Source organism: Emys orbicularis, chromosome 9 (genome assembly GCF_028017835.1).
Source record: "Emys orbicularis isolate rEmyOrb1 chromosome 9, rEmyOrb1.hap1, whole genome shotgun sequence".
NCBI lineage: Eukaryota > Metazoa > Chordata > Testudines > Emydidae > Emys > Emys orbicularis.
The window spans coordinates 88,411,380-88,428,349 of NC_088691.1; the positions used below are offsets into that span (position 1 = coordinate 88,411,380).

Below are 16,970 nucleotides of genomic sequence, written 5' to 3' on the forward strand. Positions count from 1 at the left end.
ACTGATACAACTGACACTATGTTGAATCTAGTCACTTAGGAGTAAATCTGAATCCATCCTTCAATGTGCAGGGAGCTCCTCGCTACAATGAATCTGGGCTAGTTCCATTGGGTGAAGAGGGACAGAATTATTCAAGGGTCGGGGTGCTCAGTGGGCATTTGCAGCCCCTATCCAGAGCCCAGCTCCACAGGGAAGTCTTGCACAGGGCAAAGAGAGAGAGACAGATGAGCTGGGAAAGGATGACCCTGGCTATGGATCCGTTACTTTGAGCCTTTGCTCCCTGATGAGTGGGATCACGGACAGGAGAGGTGCTACACAGACTGGCTCCACAGTGGTTCTATAACATAGGGGAAGGATTCTTTTTATCCCTGGCTTCTAGTAGGGAATATTAATATATGAATACATGGGCAGTGTGGTGATTCCCAGGGACTGGGCCTTAAAGAAGCAATTATTCAAGGTTTAATAACTCTCTTAAAAACCCCTTTGATTTAACAAGTGGTTAACATTTGTTGTGTCCAGAAAAGTTATCATCTGTTTATGTCAACTAAATTACAACTGAAGCAAGGTTCATAATGCTGTGACATTGCCGCTAAAGATCTATATCAGTTGTGCTTTCCAGACAATATTATAAAATACTGATATTTCTATTTTAAAAAATTACACTTTCTGTAATAGATTACAGTGTTTCCTTGAAGTGAGACTTTAAGCTGCTAGTGTTTATGATAACATGTACATCATTAATCTTCATACTTTAATCTCTATAGTCCTATTTGACATACTCTGAAGCTTCAAAGGGTATGAGTGCCTTATATTGTTTATTGAGATACAAGGTAGAATATAAACTAAAAGATCTGGGGAATCAATATTATATTCAAGACATTTTGTTTAATTTACATAATATGCTTTATTGCTAAACATGTTAGATAGTTACTGGTATGTTTGCCTTGATCAATGGTAATATGGACATTCTTGAAAGGGTAAACCTATTAATTAGAGACCTGCACAGCTTTCCTTCTTGCTAGTGTAATCATTAAATTGATTTTTCCAGTCCATCATGTAATTGTTCCAGCGATGGAATCCTGCTTTCCATTCTCGTTCTGCTTCATCAATATTTCCTGTAAAACACAGAATGGGTTGTATTAATCTAAATTTGAATCTCTTTTTACATTAATTGAAAAATAATGTTGATTACCAGTGCCATTTTCTCTAGATGGCACAACAGTTTCTCCTCCCTCTCTTTCATCCCCAACTATTGGAAATTCAGTGGCTAACATTTTAGCACTGCATCAGAAAGTAGCGAGTTAAAATGAAGAACTATCATTCTGCCACATTCTTAGGTATTATATATTTATGAAGATGAATTTGCTCTCTTTACATTGTATATATGTTTATCAAATAAACATGAATTGTTTATCTCAGCTTTTAAAAGCAACCTCTGTTTATTTTTATCAAAATAGAATGATTTAATACATAGTTTACAGTACAGCCCAGAAACCCCAATAAGGATCATATTTCCACTGTGCTAGGTGCTTGTGATAGAGTATATAATCCCTACAGTGGTATGGAAGGGGTTAAGGACTGCTTTGGGCTGGAGTGGCACTGCCCTCCTCACTTGCAAATCATTTCAGGACTGGAGGAGTTGTTAAAGGGAGGGAACTCCACTCAGATGGGTTAACCCTGGGAAGGAAACAGACTGTTGAATTTCTCCAGCCCCAGGAGAGGTGACAGCCTGCAGAAAAAGGGTGCAGATCACCTGAGCTAAAAGGGAGAGGTGGGGACTGAGACTTGCACTGGAGTCCAGTGAACTCTGAAATGGACAGTAATTCTCCCAAAGCCCTCTGAAGTAACAACAGCCCATGTCCTGGAGGGAACTGCTGACAGGTTTTTCTTTTCCTTTCTTTTGTTTAAGCTCATTTGCTGTCTGCAGGCTGTTTTGTTGAATCACCTGAGACCCTGAGAGGGGATGAAACAACCAAGAGGCCTTGGCCGAAGAGATGAGCTCTGGCCTGCTAAAAAGATACACCTTGCAGCACCTGTTGGGGTGAGGGCAATTGAACTCACATCTGCACTCCTCACATAGCTCCTACATGAGGCACTCTACCACTGACAGATTTATGACAGTGCTGTACAAAAACATAGATATGTGGTGGAATCACGGCTCCATTCAAGTTAAGGCTGTTGCAGAGAAGCTAAATGAAATCTTTGCACCTGAGCCATTCTTTGTAGGTAACATATCAAAGGAATTGTCCCAGATTGAGGTGTCAGTAGAGGAAGTTTTGGAACAAATTGATAAATTAAACAGTATCAATTCTCCAGGACTGGATGGTATTCATCCAAAGGTTCTGAATGAGCTCAAATATTAAATTGAAGAACTACTAATTGTGGTATATTACCTATCACTTAGATCAGACTCTGTACCAGATGATTGGAAGATAGTTAATGTAATGCCAATTTTTAAAAAAAGGCTCCAAAGGTGATGTTGGCAATTACAGGTTGGTAAGCCTAACTTCAGTACCAGGCAAATTGGTTGAAGCTATAGTAGAGAACAGAATTAACAGACCCATACATGATCATGATAGGTAAGAGTCAATATGGCTTTTGTAAAGGGAAATCATGCCTCACCAATCTATTAGAATTATTTGAAGGAGTCAACAGGCATGCGGACAAGAATGATCCTTGCAAGTTGATATGGTGTATTTGAACTTTCAGAAAGCCTTTGACATGGTCCCATACTGAAGGCTCTTAATAAAAGTAACCAGTCCTGGGATATGAGGAAAGGTTCTCTCAGTGATCTGTAACTAGTTAAAACATAGGAAACAAAGGATAGGAATAACACTGCTCTACAGCCAAAATGCTTCTGAAATAAATGTAGTCAAACTTTACTAATTCTGGGTCACTGAGAACGAAAATGATGCTTAAAATTGTTGATTGGCTCTAGTTTTCAAGATATGCTATTGGGCCAGTATATACGACCCTTGACTTGGGAATGGCGGAGGATAAGTGAGTTATAAAGGGAAGGGATCTCAATTTAAACCAGAAATAACTAAAATACATCTTTGACTGGATCTATGAATAAATCTATGACTGGGTTTGGACAGTACTTGCTTTTTAGGCAAAACAATGAATGATGCAATCTGAAGCTGGTATTGCATCATACATGATATGAATTGCATCATGTTATTCCTAGAAGTCATGGATGATGCACTCATAACGAAGCTTACATCACTCTGCTGAACAAATTGCCCTATATCAGCTCTAGAAATCATACCGTGTCGTGCTCTCTTATTTGTCAGTGTTTGATTTTGCAAAGGGACACATTTCTGTTTAGCCAAAGTGAGCAGAGATGCTGCGTACTTGTGTGAACAGTGCAGATAACTTCTGCTATGTTTGTGGTGAAGTGACTTTTGCATCACAAAAGCGCAGTATAACCACTCTGGTTAAGAAAGCCTATCACCTTTATTTTGGCTGCAAAATTGGAGATCAGGACAAGAGGTGGGCCCCACACATATGCTGCAACACTTGTGCAACAAATCTTCGCCAGTGGTTGAACAGGAAAAGGAAATCTATGCCTTTTGCAGTGCCAATGATTTGGAGAGAGCCAACAGATCATACCAGCAATGGTTACTTCTGCATGGTGCCTCCAGTTGGGAAAGGTGTGTCAAAGAAGAAAAAGTGGACTGTGCATTATTCAAACATTCCATCAGCTATACGCCCAGTACCCCACGGAGAAGGACTGCCGGTTCCTGATGCACCAGAATCATTCTCACTTGAGTCAGACAAGGAAGAGGAAGATGATGAAACTTCTGGTCCTGAACCATCAATGTCACAGGACCCACATTTTCTCCCATCCTCCTCCTCTGAACCACACCTCATAACACAAGGTGAACTGAATGACCTTGTCAGGGATTTGGAACTACCCAAGAGTAAGGCAGAGCTGTTGGGCTCCAGACTACAGCAGTGGAATCTCCTGGCAGGTGATGTTAGGGTTTCCATGTTCCGTGACCGTCAAAAGGATCTTGTCCCATTCTTCTTCATGGAAGGTGATCTTGTAGCCTGCAACAACATCGATGGTGTGATGGCAGCCCTCAACATCGTTCACGATCCAGATGAGTGGAGACTGTTCATTGATTCATCGAAGACGAGTCTTAAAGCTGTTTTACTGCATAATGGCAATGTTTTGCCATCAATTCCAGTTGGTCATGCAGTCCATATGAAGGAAACCTATGACAACATGAAACAACTTTTTGAGGTGCATAAACTATGATCAACATCCGTGGCAGCTTTGTGGCGATTTGAAGGTTGTTGCTCTCTTGCTTGGTCTGCAGACTGGATACACAAAGTACTGCTGTTTTCTCTGCGAATGGGATAGTCGTGCAAGAGATTCCCACTACATCAAGAAAGATTGGCCACTCCGACAGTCATTGGAGCCCGGGAGGAAAAGTGTTCAGCATCCACCACTTGTTGAATCAAGGAAGATTTTGTTACCACCCTTACACATCAAGCTGGGTCTGATGAAGAACTTTGTCAAGGCCATTGACAAAACACAAGCAGCTTTCAAGTACCTCCGTGGAAAATTTCCAAGGTTAAGTGAAGCTAAGATAAAGGAAGGTGTCTTTGTTGGTCCTCAGATTCGTGAACTTCTTCGAGATGATGGATTTGACCATGCACTGCGTGGCAAGGAAAAGACGGCCTGGAAAGCCTTCCAGTTAGTGGCAATAAATTTTCTGGGAAACAACAAGGCAGATAACTACAGGTTGTTGGTGGAAAACCTCCTCAAGGCATACAAAAGCCTTGGTTGCAACATGTCACTAAAGATACATTTTTTGCACTCTCATCTAGATTTTTTTCCACCGAACTGCGGAGCAGTGAGCGACGAGCACGGCGAGCGATTTCACTAGGACATTGCAACAATGGAGAAACGCTATCAGGGCAAATGGAGCCCATCAATGCTTGCAGCCTATTGCTGGACAGTGACAAGAGATGCTCCATTTAATGAATACAAGCGACAAGCCAAGAAGCACCGAGTAGACACTGAATAGGACTAAACTATGTACATAATAGTTTTTTGCCTTTTGTTTCATAATAAATTTTATTTATATAACCCTTTTGCTGATTTTTAAAGTGTTACCTAAACAGGACAGGTGAAATATTATCATGTAAAGCAACCATAAACACATGAAAAGACCTAGGTTTACAATTTATGATTAAAACTCTCCTATCTACACAATATACATAGACATAAAATGTAAAAACTTAAATATCTTAGAAACAGTAGCCAATCAGTTGTTTTAATTGTCATATTTGAATTCAGCACATCAAAATACATAATAAATAGCACATTTTATCTCTGAAACAGACGACTTTTCAAAAATTGTAGACCAGTGTAATTGGTCAGTTTTCACAGTGGAGAGGGGTAAATAGTGGGGTCCCCCAAAGACCTGTCCTGGGATCGGTGCTGTTCAACATATTCATAAATTACCTGGAAAAGGGTTAAACGGTGAGGTAGTAAAGTATTCAGACAGTAATAAATTACTTAAGATAAATCCAAAGCTGACTGCAAAGAGTTACAGCGGGATCTCACAAAACTGGGTGACTGGGCAAAAAAATGGCAGATGAAATTTAATGTTGAGAAGTGCAAAGTGATATACATTGGAAAACATAATCTCAACTATACATATCAAATGATAGGGTCTAAATTAGCTGCTACCACTCAAGAAAGATCTTGGAGTCATTGTGGATAGTTCTCTGAAAACATCTGCTTAATGTTTTCATTAATGTACAGAATGTTAGCAACTATTAAGACAGGGATATATAATAAGACTGAAAATATCATAATGCTACTACATGGTATGCCCATAGCTTGAATACTGAGTTCAGTTCTGGCTTCTCCATCTAAAAAGAAAAAGATATATTAGAATGCGAGAGGTACAAAGAAGGGCAACAAAACAGCTTCTATAAAAGGCAGATTAAAAAGACTGGGACAGTTCGTCTTAGAAATGAGATGACTAAGTGGGGATATGATAGAGGTTTATAAAATCATGAATGGTGTGGAGAAAGTGAATAGGGAAGAGTTATTTACTCCTTAACAGAAGAACCAAAAGTTACTCAATGAAATTAATAATTAGCAGGTTTAAAACAAACATAAGGAAGTACTTCACAGTCAACCTGTGGAATACTTTGCAAAGGGATGTTATGAAGGCCAAAAGTATAACTGGGTTGAAAAAAGAATTAGATAAGTTCATCGAGGATAGGTCCATCAATGGCTATTAGCCAAGATGGTCAGGAATACAACCTCATGCTCCATGTGTCCCTAAACTTTTGACTGCTAGCAGCTGGGACTGGATGACAGTGAAGGGATCATTTGATAATTGCCCTGCTGTGTTCATTCTCTTTGAAGCATCTGGCACTGGTTATTGTCAGAAGACAGGTTACGGGACTAAATGGACTAATGGTCTAGCCCAGTATGGTCATTCTTATGTCAAAAGAGATAAAGTTTATTTGCAGGTCAGTTGAATTTTTCCAAACCTGTTTGGTCTGGAAACCAGGTTGGTAATTTAATGATAAGAGACTTTTCAATAAGATTTTAATGCCTTCCTAGTTTCAGTTATATCAAGAGTAATTCAGTACCTTTGCTTCTGAGGCAGAGTGAAGGCAAGAAGAATGCAGATGTACAAAAAATAAAAAAATAGATGAACCAAACTTTTTGTTTTCAAAGCTCCAAAATAGTTAGGGCTTCACTGGATTTGAGTTTTGGGAAAAATTCAGGTAATTTCTTATTTTCTCCTGGCCAGTTTTCTCATTAACAAAAAACCCCAAAGCTTGTGCTTTTCCAAATGTTGATAACATTAAAAACTTTTTTTGGTCAATAAACTATGTAAATATGATTCATAAGACCTGTAAGGAGCAGATATGCACAATTCTAAATTTTCTACTTTTACAGTCACTTTTCTGACCGTAAGTGCTGTTCTCTGCATATTTTTTTTTTTTACTTTAAATAAGAAATCAGACTCTTAGATAAAGCCAGATTATTTGCAACTATGTCAAATGGATGGGTAATTTAGCATTTGGACCATTACTAGTACTATTTTGAGAAAAACACCTGGATCTTATTGCTTTGCTTAGGCTTGATTATGATTATCCAGTCTAATTTATCCATGCAATGTTGCCCAATTATCGATTCAGGCAACTGTTACATTTCTTCCTGAATATTTCAGGTACAGAGGCTCAGATATTTCTGAAGTCTTAATGACAGGAAAGTATTCATGCCCAAATGTTTTATAAACTTGAATACATCTCCTGTCCATACATCTCTAATCAGAAATAATTGATCTGGATCATAAATTATGAGATGCTTCAGTGCTACCTAACGGACATTAAAAGAAGTGAGTGAGCTATAGAAAATGGACAATGAGAAATTCAGACTAGCCACCATTATGAATCTAAAAAAGAGAGACACTAAAGCCCTGAAATAAGAACTTGGGTTCCCATTTGTTTGCTCTTTTTCAGTGATAAGATCAAAATTGAAGTCACAAGTCAATGCATCCCATTATCACCAACATCATCAATCTCTTTGAAGCAACCACCTGTGACTTAGATGGGCTGACAGAAAGAAGGCAAAAAGAGATTAGAGAATTCATCTTGACCAATAATTACAATTCAGAGCATGAGGTTACTCGAATTCACTACCATATAACAAAAGCCAACCAATGAAATAATTAATACATTTTAACAGATGCAACAGCTTAAATGCAGTTTTATATGGCCAAATCTCCTTATATTTTCAAATCTCGAAAGGTTTTGTAGTTGATTATCCAAAAAGTTTTGCAGGCCATGATTATAAATAACAATAATAAATTGTAAAAAAATAACAATAAATAATAATAATGAACAATAGATACATAATAATTAACGTGATAGAGAGTCTTTTTTGGATCAGGCCTCTAATGCTCAGTTTGACAAAGCAAGAAAACAAAGTGTTCCATATACCCACAGATCAAACAGTTGACAGCACATCCCTTCCCACATTGCTTTGGTGATGTCACAGTACCCTAATTTCAGTGGAGTTACATCAAAGATAAATTTGGCTCTCTGCCCTTATTTGCCCCTCTGTTAAATCTGCCAAAAGGGCACCAGTTGTGAATGTATTTTTGTGTTATGGACACTAGGAGCTGGACAGAGGTCACATAACAGTTATGATATAGTATAATTTACCAGGAAACATAAGTCAGGAGTAATGTTTCCTTCCTACCCAGCTGCTATTAGATACTTAGGGTGACCAGATAGCAAGTGTAAAAAATCGGGACAGGGGGTGGGGGGTAACAGGTCCCTGCAAATATATTCTGACTCTTAGCTCTGATAAATATTAAGAACTGTCCAGGTACAGGGGCCTGCAGGATTAGGTGTATTTTGAAATCTCTCCTGGATGTTCTTTAGTCATCCATACAATTTCAGGAGAGCTGTGCAGCTTTAACCCACAAAGCAGGTTTTTTGTTTGCTTGTTTGTTTTTAAATAAATCAGATTTTTATTTTCTTCTTCTTCTAACAGTCAGTAGAAATGTTCGGATGGTACAATATTGTAATAAGTTTTACCTCCCTTACTAACTAGGTTGCAGGAGAGTGGGACTAGACAAATTAAATGAATGGACAGAGGACTTTAGGGGCCATATCCTGCCACCCTTATATTAAGTATTGCCTTACTCTGAGACTAGTCCCACTGGCATCAATGGGGCTACTCAACATGAGTAATGGTTGCTGAATCTAACCCAAAGTAATATGGAAACTGTTTCTGATATTGAACTTTCTGACTTGTGGCATAAGAACATAAGAACGGCCATATGGGGTCAGACCAAAGGTCCATCTAGCCCAGTATCCTGTCTTCCGACAGTGGCCAATGCCAGGTGCCCCAGAGGGAATGATCAGAACAGGTAATCATCAAGTGATCCATCCCCTGTCGCTCATTCCCAGCTTCTGGGAAACAGAGGCTAGGGACACCATCCCGGCCCATCCTGGCTAATAGTCATTGATGGACCTATACTCCATGAATTTATCTAGTTCTTTGTTGAACCCTTTTATAGTCTTCACAACCCTGGGTTTAGCAGGCCAATACACAAACCACTGAGCCTTTACAACATCCTCTAGCAAAGAGTTCCACAGACTGACTGTGCATTGTGATACTTCCTTTTGTTTGTTTTAAACTTGTTGACTATTAATTTCATTTTGTGACCCCTAGTTCTTGTATTATGAGAAGGCATTTTAATGATCTACATACAGCTGATTATTTGTCTAATGTATAATGCTTTTGGATACTATTTTCATACATGTAAAATGTTCAAGCTTAATTCTTAGTTTTCTTAGGATATTTTTCTTAGCACATTCACAAAATCCACTGATAGGACTATTCTGACATTTTATCTTTGTTTTGTTTCTTCATAGGTAATATATAATGACACAATCTTGCTATAAATTAAAAAAATAAATTATATTTTTAAAAAGACCAGAGGAAGTAATGGAGTGGAAATTGCCTATAGCCAGCTCAAGGGGAAACAGACACTGCGGTAGTTAGGCTCTGGATGCATTACAGGTTCTTGGAGTGTTGGAAGGAACATTCATTTGGATACATAATATTTTGATCATTAATATCTGTTAGAACTGGAGGGTGTTCAAGAGTTAACTAACGTCTTTTGAGTAAATTCATCCATTATTTTATTCCTTACAGGTAAGGACTAGTGTCTTCTGGCTCTAGGACTACTGTGAATTGTGCCAATGCTAGTACCCTCAGACTAATCTTTTTTCCTTGTGCATGATGAATATTTAAGTCTGGTCCTTCCATGGTATTGAGTGCCCTGAGTTTTTCTTAAGGCCAGAGAGAGTTGAGAGTGCTCAGTCCCCTGCGGGAGCCTATCAGCTCCCTGCAGAAATGCAACCTGAGGCAGTAAGAGTTCTGTCTTCTTCAGAATCAAGAGCACACACTCGACAAGTCCAGGGCCCAATTTACTAGGGTACTTGTATTGTCAGAACAAAAATATATATATTGCAACTAAGGTCCTCAATGATAGTGTGGTAATCCACCCCAAGGTAAAGACACTAAGAAATCCCCAACACTAAATACTCTAGAAATATTCAGAGACTGGCATTTCCATTTGTGTCTCTTTCTGCTATCTGGATGTGTGAGATTTGTTTTTCTCTTATTAATTTTCTAAATCTGCAGTCATACTATAAGCTTTGCCAGCTCTGGGCATTTTGCTTCCCTAGGAAACTGGAAAAGATCCACCCTTGCAGCCTGGAGTCACTAAACATTTTGCTGTCTCTTATATTTTACTACTTTAGCCAACTGTCTGTCTTGCTGAGTGTGTGGTAGAGCCAGCTTTGCTGTTGAGCACCATTGATGCTGGCCATTATGTAGATAGGAGACCTCAAAGTAATAAACAGGATAGCAGAGGAAGATGAGTTAGTAGGTGGCTCAGTACCAAACTGATTCCCTAGCATGGTGACAGAGGACACTGTATGGCTGGAGGTGCCATTTTTCAGATAAGACATAAAACTGAGGCTCTGACCACTTGAGGTAATTAAAATATTCAACTGCACTTTTAGCAAGAGTAGACATGTCAGTTTGGGTGTCCTCTTCGGATTCCAGTTGGAATCATTACACTCCTGTCTACCTACATTCCAGCTGCACTTTCAACTGGATATCATATTTTTCTTCACTTCTGTCCTAAATGTTGTACAGTGTTGCTGTACATTAAAGCAGTTGCGACTTTCCACCTAAGAGGTGGCTGTGTTTCAGTGTTGGGTAAAGTGATCTGCGGATGTATCTCTGTCTATGGTATGTAAAGTGCTTTGAGTCCTTTGGGAACTAAAGAGATACAAAATAATATTTTGGAACTTAGTGTTTCATTGAAAGGAACCTTTGCAATGAAAGTGCATCCGAGAAAGTTTATCAGTGGAAACTAAAATGATTTTTTCCCCCTCACAGCTGGAAGAGGTTGTGTAGGAAACATAAATATACAAAGGTCTAATGTTTCTGTTCTAAAGACAGGCAGTGCCAAAATAACACCACCCACTAACAACATTCAGTCTCCTTTTACTTTTGTTAAGAGTATGTTATGAAATCTTTCAAAAATATTTTAAACATGCATATTAAATTAGGTGAAGGACATAAATTCACACCGTGTAGAGGTCAAAGCATAGGGGTTTATTACACACAGTGCTGGCAAAGTGTCACCTGGCTTATTAGGCTCAGAGACACTGTCAATCAATTGATTACAATAGAATATATAGATTTTCCATGGGCGGGGGAAGGTGACGGGGTAAGCAGTTCCACAGCCCGGGATAGGTTTTGCAGCAAGACAAGATAGCACAATAGCAATAGTTAAAAGGTTACACAATGTCTCCGCCCATGGTCTCAAGTTAGCAAGTTAACATTTAATTAATACTTTGTTAAAATGTTATTAGTATAAAATATATATGTTGAATTCTGATTTGGGGTCCATAGGAACGGAGCAACTCCTTTGATTGTCCAACAGATACATTCCTAGGGGTTAAAGCAAAGAAACAGTGAAAGCATATGGAAATAGAGATTGTCTCCTTTATGTCTTAAGACAGGGCACTGGTCCCTTGGAAGGGAGTTGGAAGGATGCCATATCATTATAGTGACGTGCCAATTTTCATAAACTCAAGGTTGGATCTGTGGGAAGACTGTTTTCCCTTTAGGAGAAACACAATAGGAACAGGGATCCTTTGTTCAATTTGAAACATTGGATGAAACATAATTATTCAGTTATTGCCTCAACATCTGGCATTTTTACTGACCAAGCATATCTTAGCAAAAGCAATGTTGTCTTGTTTATTCTGCTTTCTCTTAGCTGATCACTATTAGCTAGGCCTCTGGTCTCTTAACCAAACTCTGGACTTTGGGTCTGGAAAAGAGCTGGCACAATTCATATACCAGCTTGTTATATAAAATGCACATGGATTTTAACCCTTCATTAGGGATGAAAAGAAATGATTTATGGTATATCAAGAAACATACTTTCATTTCTCTAGGCAGATTGCGAAAGGTGGTTTGTAATCCTTCCCTGCCCAAGGCCATGGAAGGCAACTCTGCTGGCCTGCCAAGAGATGCTGAAGCATGTGTGTTGATATAAATCGTGTCACAGAACATTTGGTATACACAGTACATTCATATATCAATAACATCATCCAAACAGATGGAGTATACAATTATCATTTTTATGAGTAATGCCTGATGATCAAAACGCAGATTAAACCAACTCTGTGTAGATCTGAAATACCCACTTCTTGCCTGAAAATGACCCAAATTCGCACACAAAAAATATACTTGCTATTTTGTAAAATCTCCCACGTAGTCACCAAATGGCAGGGTGTCATGAAAGAGACACAGCAAAGCGTCACCCAAACAGCAAATAATGCATTGAATTGGTTACAAATGCTGCTTCCTTTCCCTTTTTTTATTTAATAAAATGAGGTGTGATGCTGAGAGCTACTGAGCATCACCTACAACATACTGATGAGCCCAACCAATTTCTATTGAAGTGAATGGGAATATTGCACTCAGATAATGTGGCATAGTCTAAGAACCTAAATAGATCAGAATAGATTAAAGCAAATGGTTTCAACAGACAATCTGAGACCATTCCCATGATCCAGTCCTATCCCTTTAGATTCTGTGATTTGAAATCCAGTAAACTGCAGTGATATGATCTCAATCAAGAATAAAAATATTGGTCTGATCATGCTCCCTTTGAAGTAAATGGGAAAAGTAATAATGATTTCAGGAGGAGCTCAATCAGAACTGTAATAGACCAAAGGGCACAAAATGGGAATGAATTAACCATTTCAGAAAAACAGAACAAAAACAAACTTTTGCCACCATGAACACTTACCCACTTCTAGAGCCAACTTCTAGAATCAACCTTAAACTGAACTTTATGGAAGGATGTGAAATTATCACTTAACCTTTCCAAAACCTAATTTTATTTTCACACACTTCTTTCCTTCTAGGCTTAGATGAGGGTTGGAACTCCAAAAACATTTTTATAAAGACTGTTCCTGAAAAATATCCAGAGGCACACAACCCTGATCGGTACCATTGGCTCACTAAAATGCAAGATACCAGAACCCTGACAGGAAAATCAGTTTTCAAGAGATATCTAGCCAGTTATTGAAGTCTGAATGGATTTGGATAGCATAGCAAAGTTTCCAAAGTTTTCAGTCTTCATGATTAAACCCAAACTCCAAGCCTCACTGAAACCATAACTCCAAACCTTGTGACAATTATCCATCACTAATAAAAAGTTATTAAAAGTGATTTAGACAAACACTGCAAAAGCACTATGCAGACAATCTTAATTAAAATCCAGTGGTATTTTGCACTGGCCAAACCCTGAGGTCTCTATATTCTTTTTACACAGTCTTTATATAACAACTGCATGGTTGTCACCAGAGATTGAGCCCTGGAACTCCAGAAATAAATCACAAGCATCTACAGCTTGGTCCTAAAGAACCAAATCCCCCAGCTGGCAGCAGCAGCAAACTCACAGCCTCAGTGGATTAGGTACAAAGGGTAAAGAAAACTCATCCTAAACAGCTGCAGCCCTTGGCAGTTCTAATCCCAGACAAGCTCCCATTTTTGGCCATCATGGTCATCATTGGGGACTGAACTTGGTACCTCCAGCATTAACAGCCTGCTGCACTACAGTTTCAACAAAAGCCCCTCAGCTGGAAGCAGACATATCTGCTCTCTGTGTATCAGACCCATTTGGGGTTGCATAACACACTGAAGAGTAACAAGGCAAACTCCTGCTGAAGTGAATGAGAGTTTGCCTGAGAAAAGACATCAGGATTTGATTCCATTGAAATAACCTTTTCAAATATAAGCTTTGAGATTCAAATTGAAACACAGTGCTACTATCAGGAAAGTGTGCTTGTATTGAGCAGTATACTCTCATATTTACCAAATGTTTACCTGTCATTTCCAGGACTTTGGGAAAAAATACATTCCAGAATCGACACTGCTGGGCACGTAATTTTGTATATATCTTTGAAGCTTCAGTGTTTAATGTTAAGTATTTTTGTTCAGTGGTAGTGAAGATTGGCCATCTGGTTCCATTAATCTGAGTCCCATTTGGAGTTCTAAATGATTAAAGAGAAATATTTCATTTCTCATGGGAAATTACCTGTGCACATCAATAGAATAAAATTATACTATTGACAAGTTATTTTATTTCAGACATCAGTATGTTAGTTTGGAATTATTGGAGCACCTTTTGTACATGATAGAAATAAAACCACCACCCAAAACAGTAAAACTTTAATTTTTTCATATCACTAAGGTTAATTAACAAAAGTCAAACTAAATATATTCAGATTAGTTTTTGTTTTTTTCTTATCCTAAAGGAAAAATGAAGTTAATAAAACCAACCTACATAAATTGCATATGTTGAACCCAGAAGGTCTGATAGAAGATACAATCTGTTACAGATGACCCCAAAACAGTAAAGTTAGGAGCTTGCATTACATATATTTTAATTTAAATGCTAACGTCTAATTCTAATATGAGTCCATTGGATTGCATTGTTCAGGTAGCTATGAAGGGTCTACAAGTAAAGGTTTACATCTGTGTAAATAAAGTGACTGGAGTCCACCGTGGTTAAAGCAAGGTCCAAGAGAAGAAGATAATGTCTTTTGTATTAGAAGAAAAGGCCCTTAACTACAATGTGCTAAATACCCGCACTGTGTTACTGAGCACACTGAATCACAACTCATTATGAAAGCAATGAGAATTAAAGGGTGCTGAGCATCTAGTAGGATGTGATTAGCTTCCAACAGGAACAGGACCATGATTATTATTAGTTGTAGTGGTGGTAAATATTATAATAGGCCCAAGAGATAAACTGAATTTAAGACGGGGATATGGTTTTAGGGCCATAAAGATTTTTATCCATTTTTTTCCAGAGAGGGGTGAGTTTTATTGTGTGGGAACAGATAGGACTTGATGAAAAAGAAGTTGGTTTAAGTTGTAGAAGAGAGGAAGTCTTAAAATCATTTATTGGTGCAGGAGGCCTTTGAGATAGAGTATGATTTATATAAAGACTGGATGATTTGTGACTATTAAATGGCAAGGCTATGGAAGCTTAGACAGGGTGGAAAAAAGGGTAATTAAACATCCTACTTCAGTGCTTAAAGAAGGAAAACACTTTTGCTTTCCTTGCTGGAGACTGCTGCCTAGGAGTCTGAAGTGTCTTCACCTCAGGTAGTTAGTACAATGGTGAAACACTGGACAGTAGCCTTTCCCGTCCTGCTGATGCATTATGTACACAGGACAGTCTCCTGCCTCCACATCAGAAGTCTTTTTCATGGTATGAGGGCAATTCCAACTACATGCAGCTTCCTGAATAGCTGTTGAGGAGGAGGAGTGGCATTCAACATGGAAAAGTAAATAAGAGGAGTACATGGTTCAGGCCATAAGTGACCTCTTTCAGAGGACAAAAATAAGAAGAGAATCCCAAAGGGTATGGGATTCAGATGGGATCTACTTACCAGTGATGGGGATGGGGTGGTTGGAGGATAAGTAATAATCATATTCAATTATCTAAATATTGCTAGAACATCAGGCTTATTCTCTATATTCTGAATGAACCTAGTTATTGGCCCATCTCTAATGTTTTGCTTTATTTTAAAGCATTGGGTACTAGCCACTGGTGGAGACAGGATATTAGACTAAAAGATCCATTAATCTGATCTGGCATGGCAATTTCTATGTTCCTAACTTGCTCACTTCTTTACTAATTCTGCTCTTATTAACTTATGGAACCCTTTTAACTGCACATTTATTTGTGGCTTCTGAAAACAATGATTTAAACAGAGTTGACTTGTACTTCAGTTCAAAATCAGAGCACTAATAGTGCTGTCAGTATTCATTTAATAGCCTTTATGCTATAAAATAAATCATGACATTCCAAATTGTAATTTACAGATAATAAGGAGGTTTATGCCTATGAATGCAGATATACTTTACTAAAAATAATTGAAAACATGATCAGATTAATACAGTATATTGCCATACCAGAACATAATGATTATAACATTCTCTCTACATTGCTAGAGCACTTACCATCTTAACTAGAAATGTACTGTAGCTCCCTTCTTACTGAAAACTTCCAGAAATTAAAAAACAGTTCCCAGATACAACAATACAAAGAGACCACAGGATTATAATAATTTTTTAATTTGCAACAATTGTTTAGGTTTGTAATCTATCTGCACACATCACACCTATGTTTCATTCCTTCTTGTTAATAATGTTGCCATGAGCATTGTAACTCCCAATATAATCTGGGAAATTCCATGGTTTATGGAGTTAATACAAATACAAATTAACTGTATTAAGATATTGTTATAATTGCATGGCAAGAACTTAAGTGCCAAGCAATGACAAAAATGAGGTTGTATGCACAGCGTGAACTCTGCCCCCTTGTGGAAGCAGAGATCCATGTAACTGGTGAGAGCCTGGTCCTGCTGAAAATTTTCTGTGTAGGACTCATCGTGATCCATGGAAACCTGACTCCAGTTTCAATGGCTGCCTATCTCCAAAGTCTCCTCTTCACCATCTCCCCAAAACTCCCACTCCCTAGTCAACCCCAATTCCTGAGAAATTCCAGATGTGTCTTCCCCAGGAAACTAAGGCTTTTGACATGACATTCTCATAAGAAAACTAGAGAAATGTGACCTAGGTTTAAAGACCATACTCAAACAATAGTTATCAATGGTTTGTTGTCAGTCTAGGGGGGCATATCTAGTGAGCGCCTGCAGGGGTCAGTCCTGGGTCTGGTACTATAAAATATTTTAATTAATGGCTTGGATAATGGATTGGAGAATATTCTTATAAAATGTGTGGATGACACCAAGCTGGGAGGGGGTTGCCAGCACTTTGGAGTACAGGATTAGAATTC

General features: G+C 38.4%; 1 protein-coding gene across 1 annotated transcript in view; it reads right to left on the reverse strand.

Annotated features, from left to right (window-relative positions):
• Positions 1 to 990: 990 nt before the first annotated feature.
• BCHE (butyrylcholinesterase) overlaps positions 991 to 16,970 on the reverse strand; it is a 47,066-nt gene continuing 31,086 nt past the window's right edge. Inside the window, exons 2-3 of the mRNA XM_065411035.1 lie at positions 13,985 to 14,151; positions 991 to 1,115 (exon numbers count right to left, since the gene is read on the reverse strand). Of these exons, the coding sequence (XP_065267107.1) occupies positions 991 to 1,115; positions 13,985 to 14,151 (292 nt within the window). The remainder of the gene's footprint in view (positions 1,116 to 13,984; positions 14,152 to 16,970) is intronic.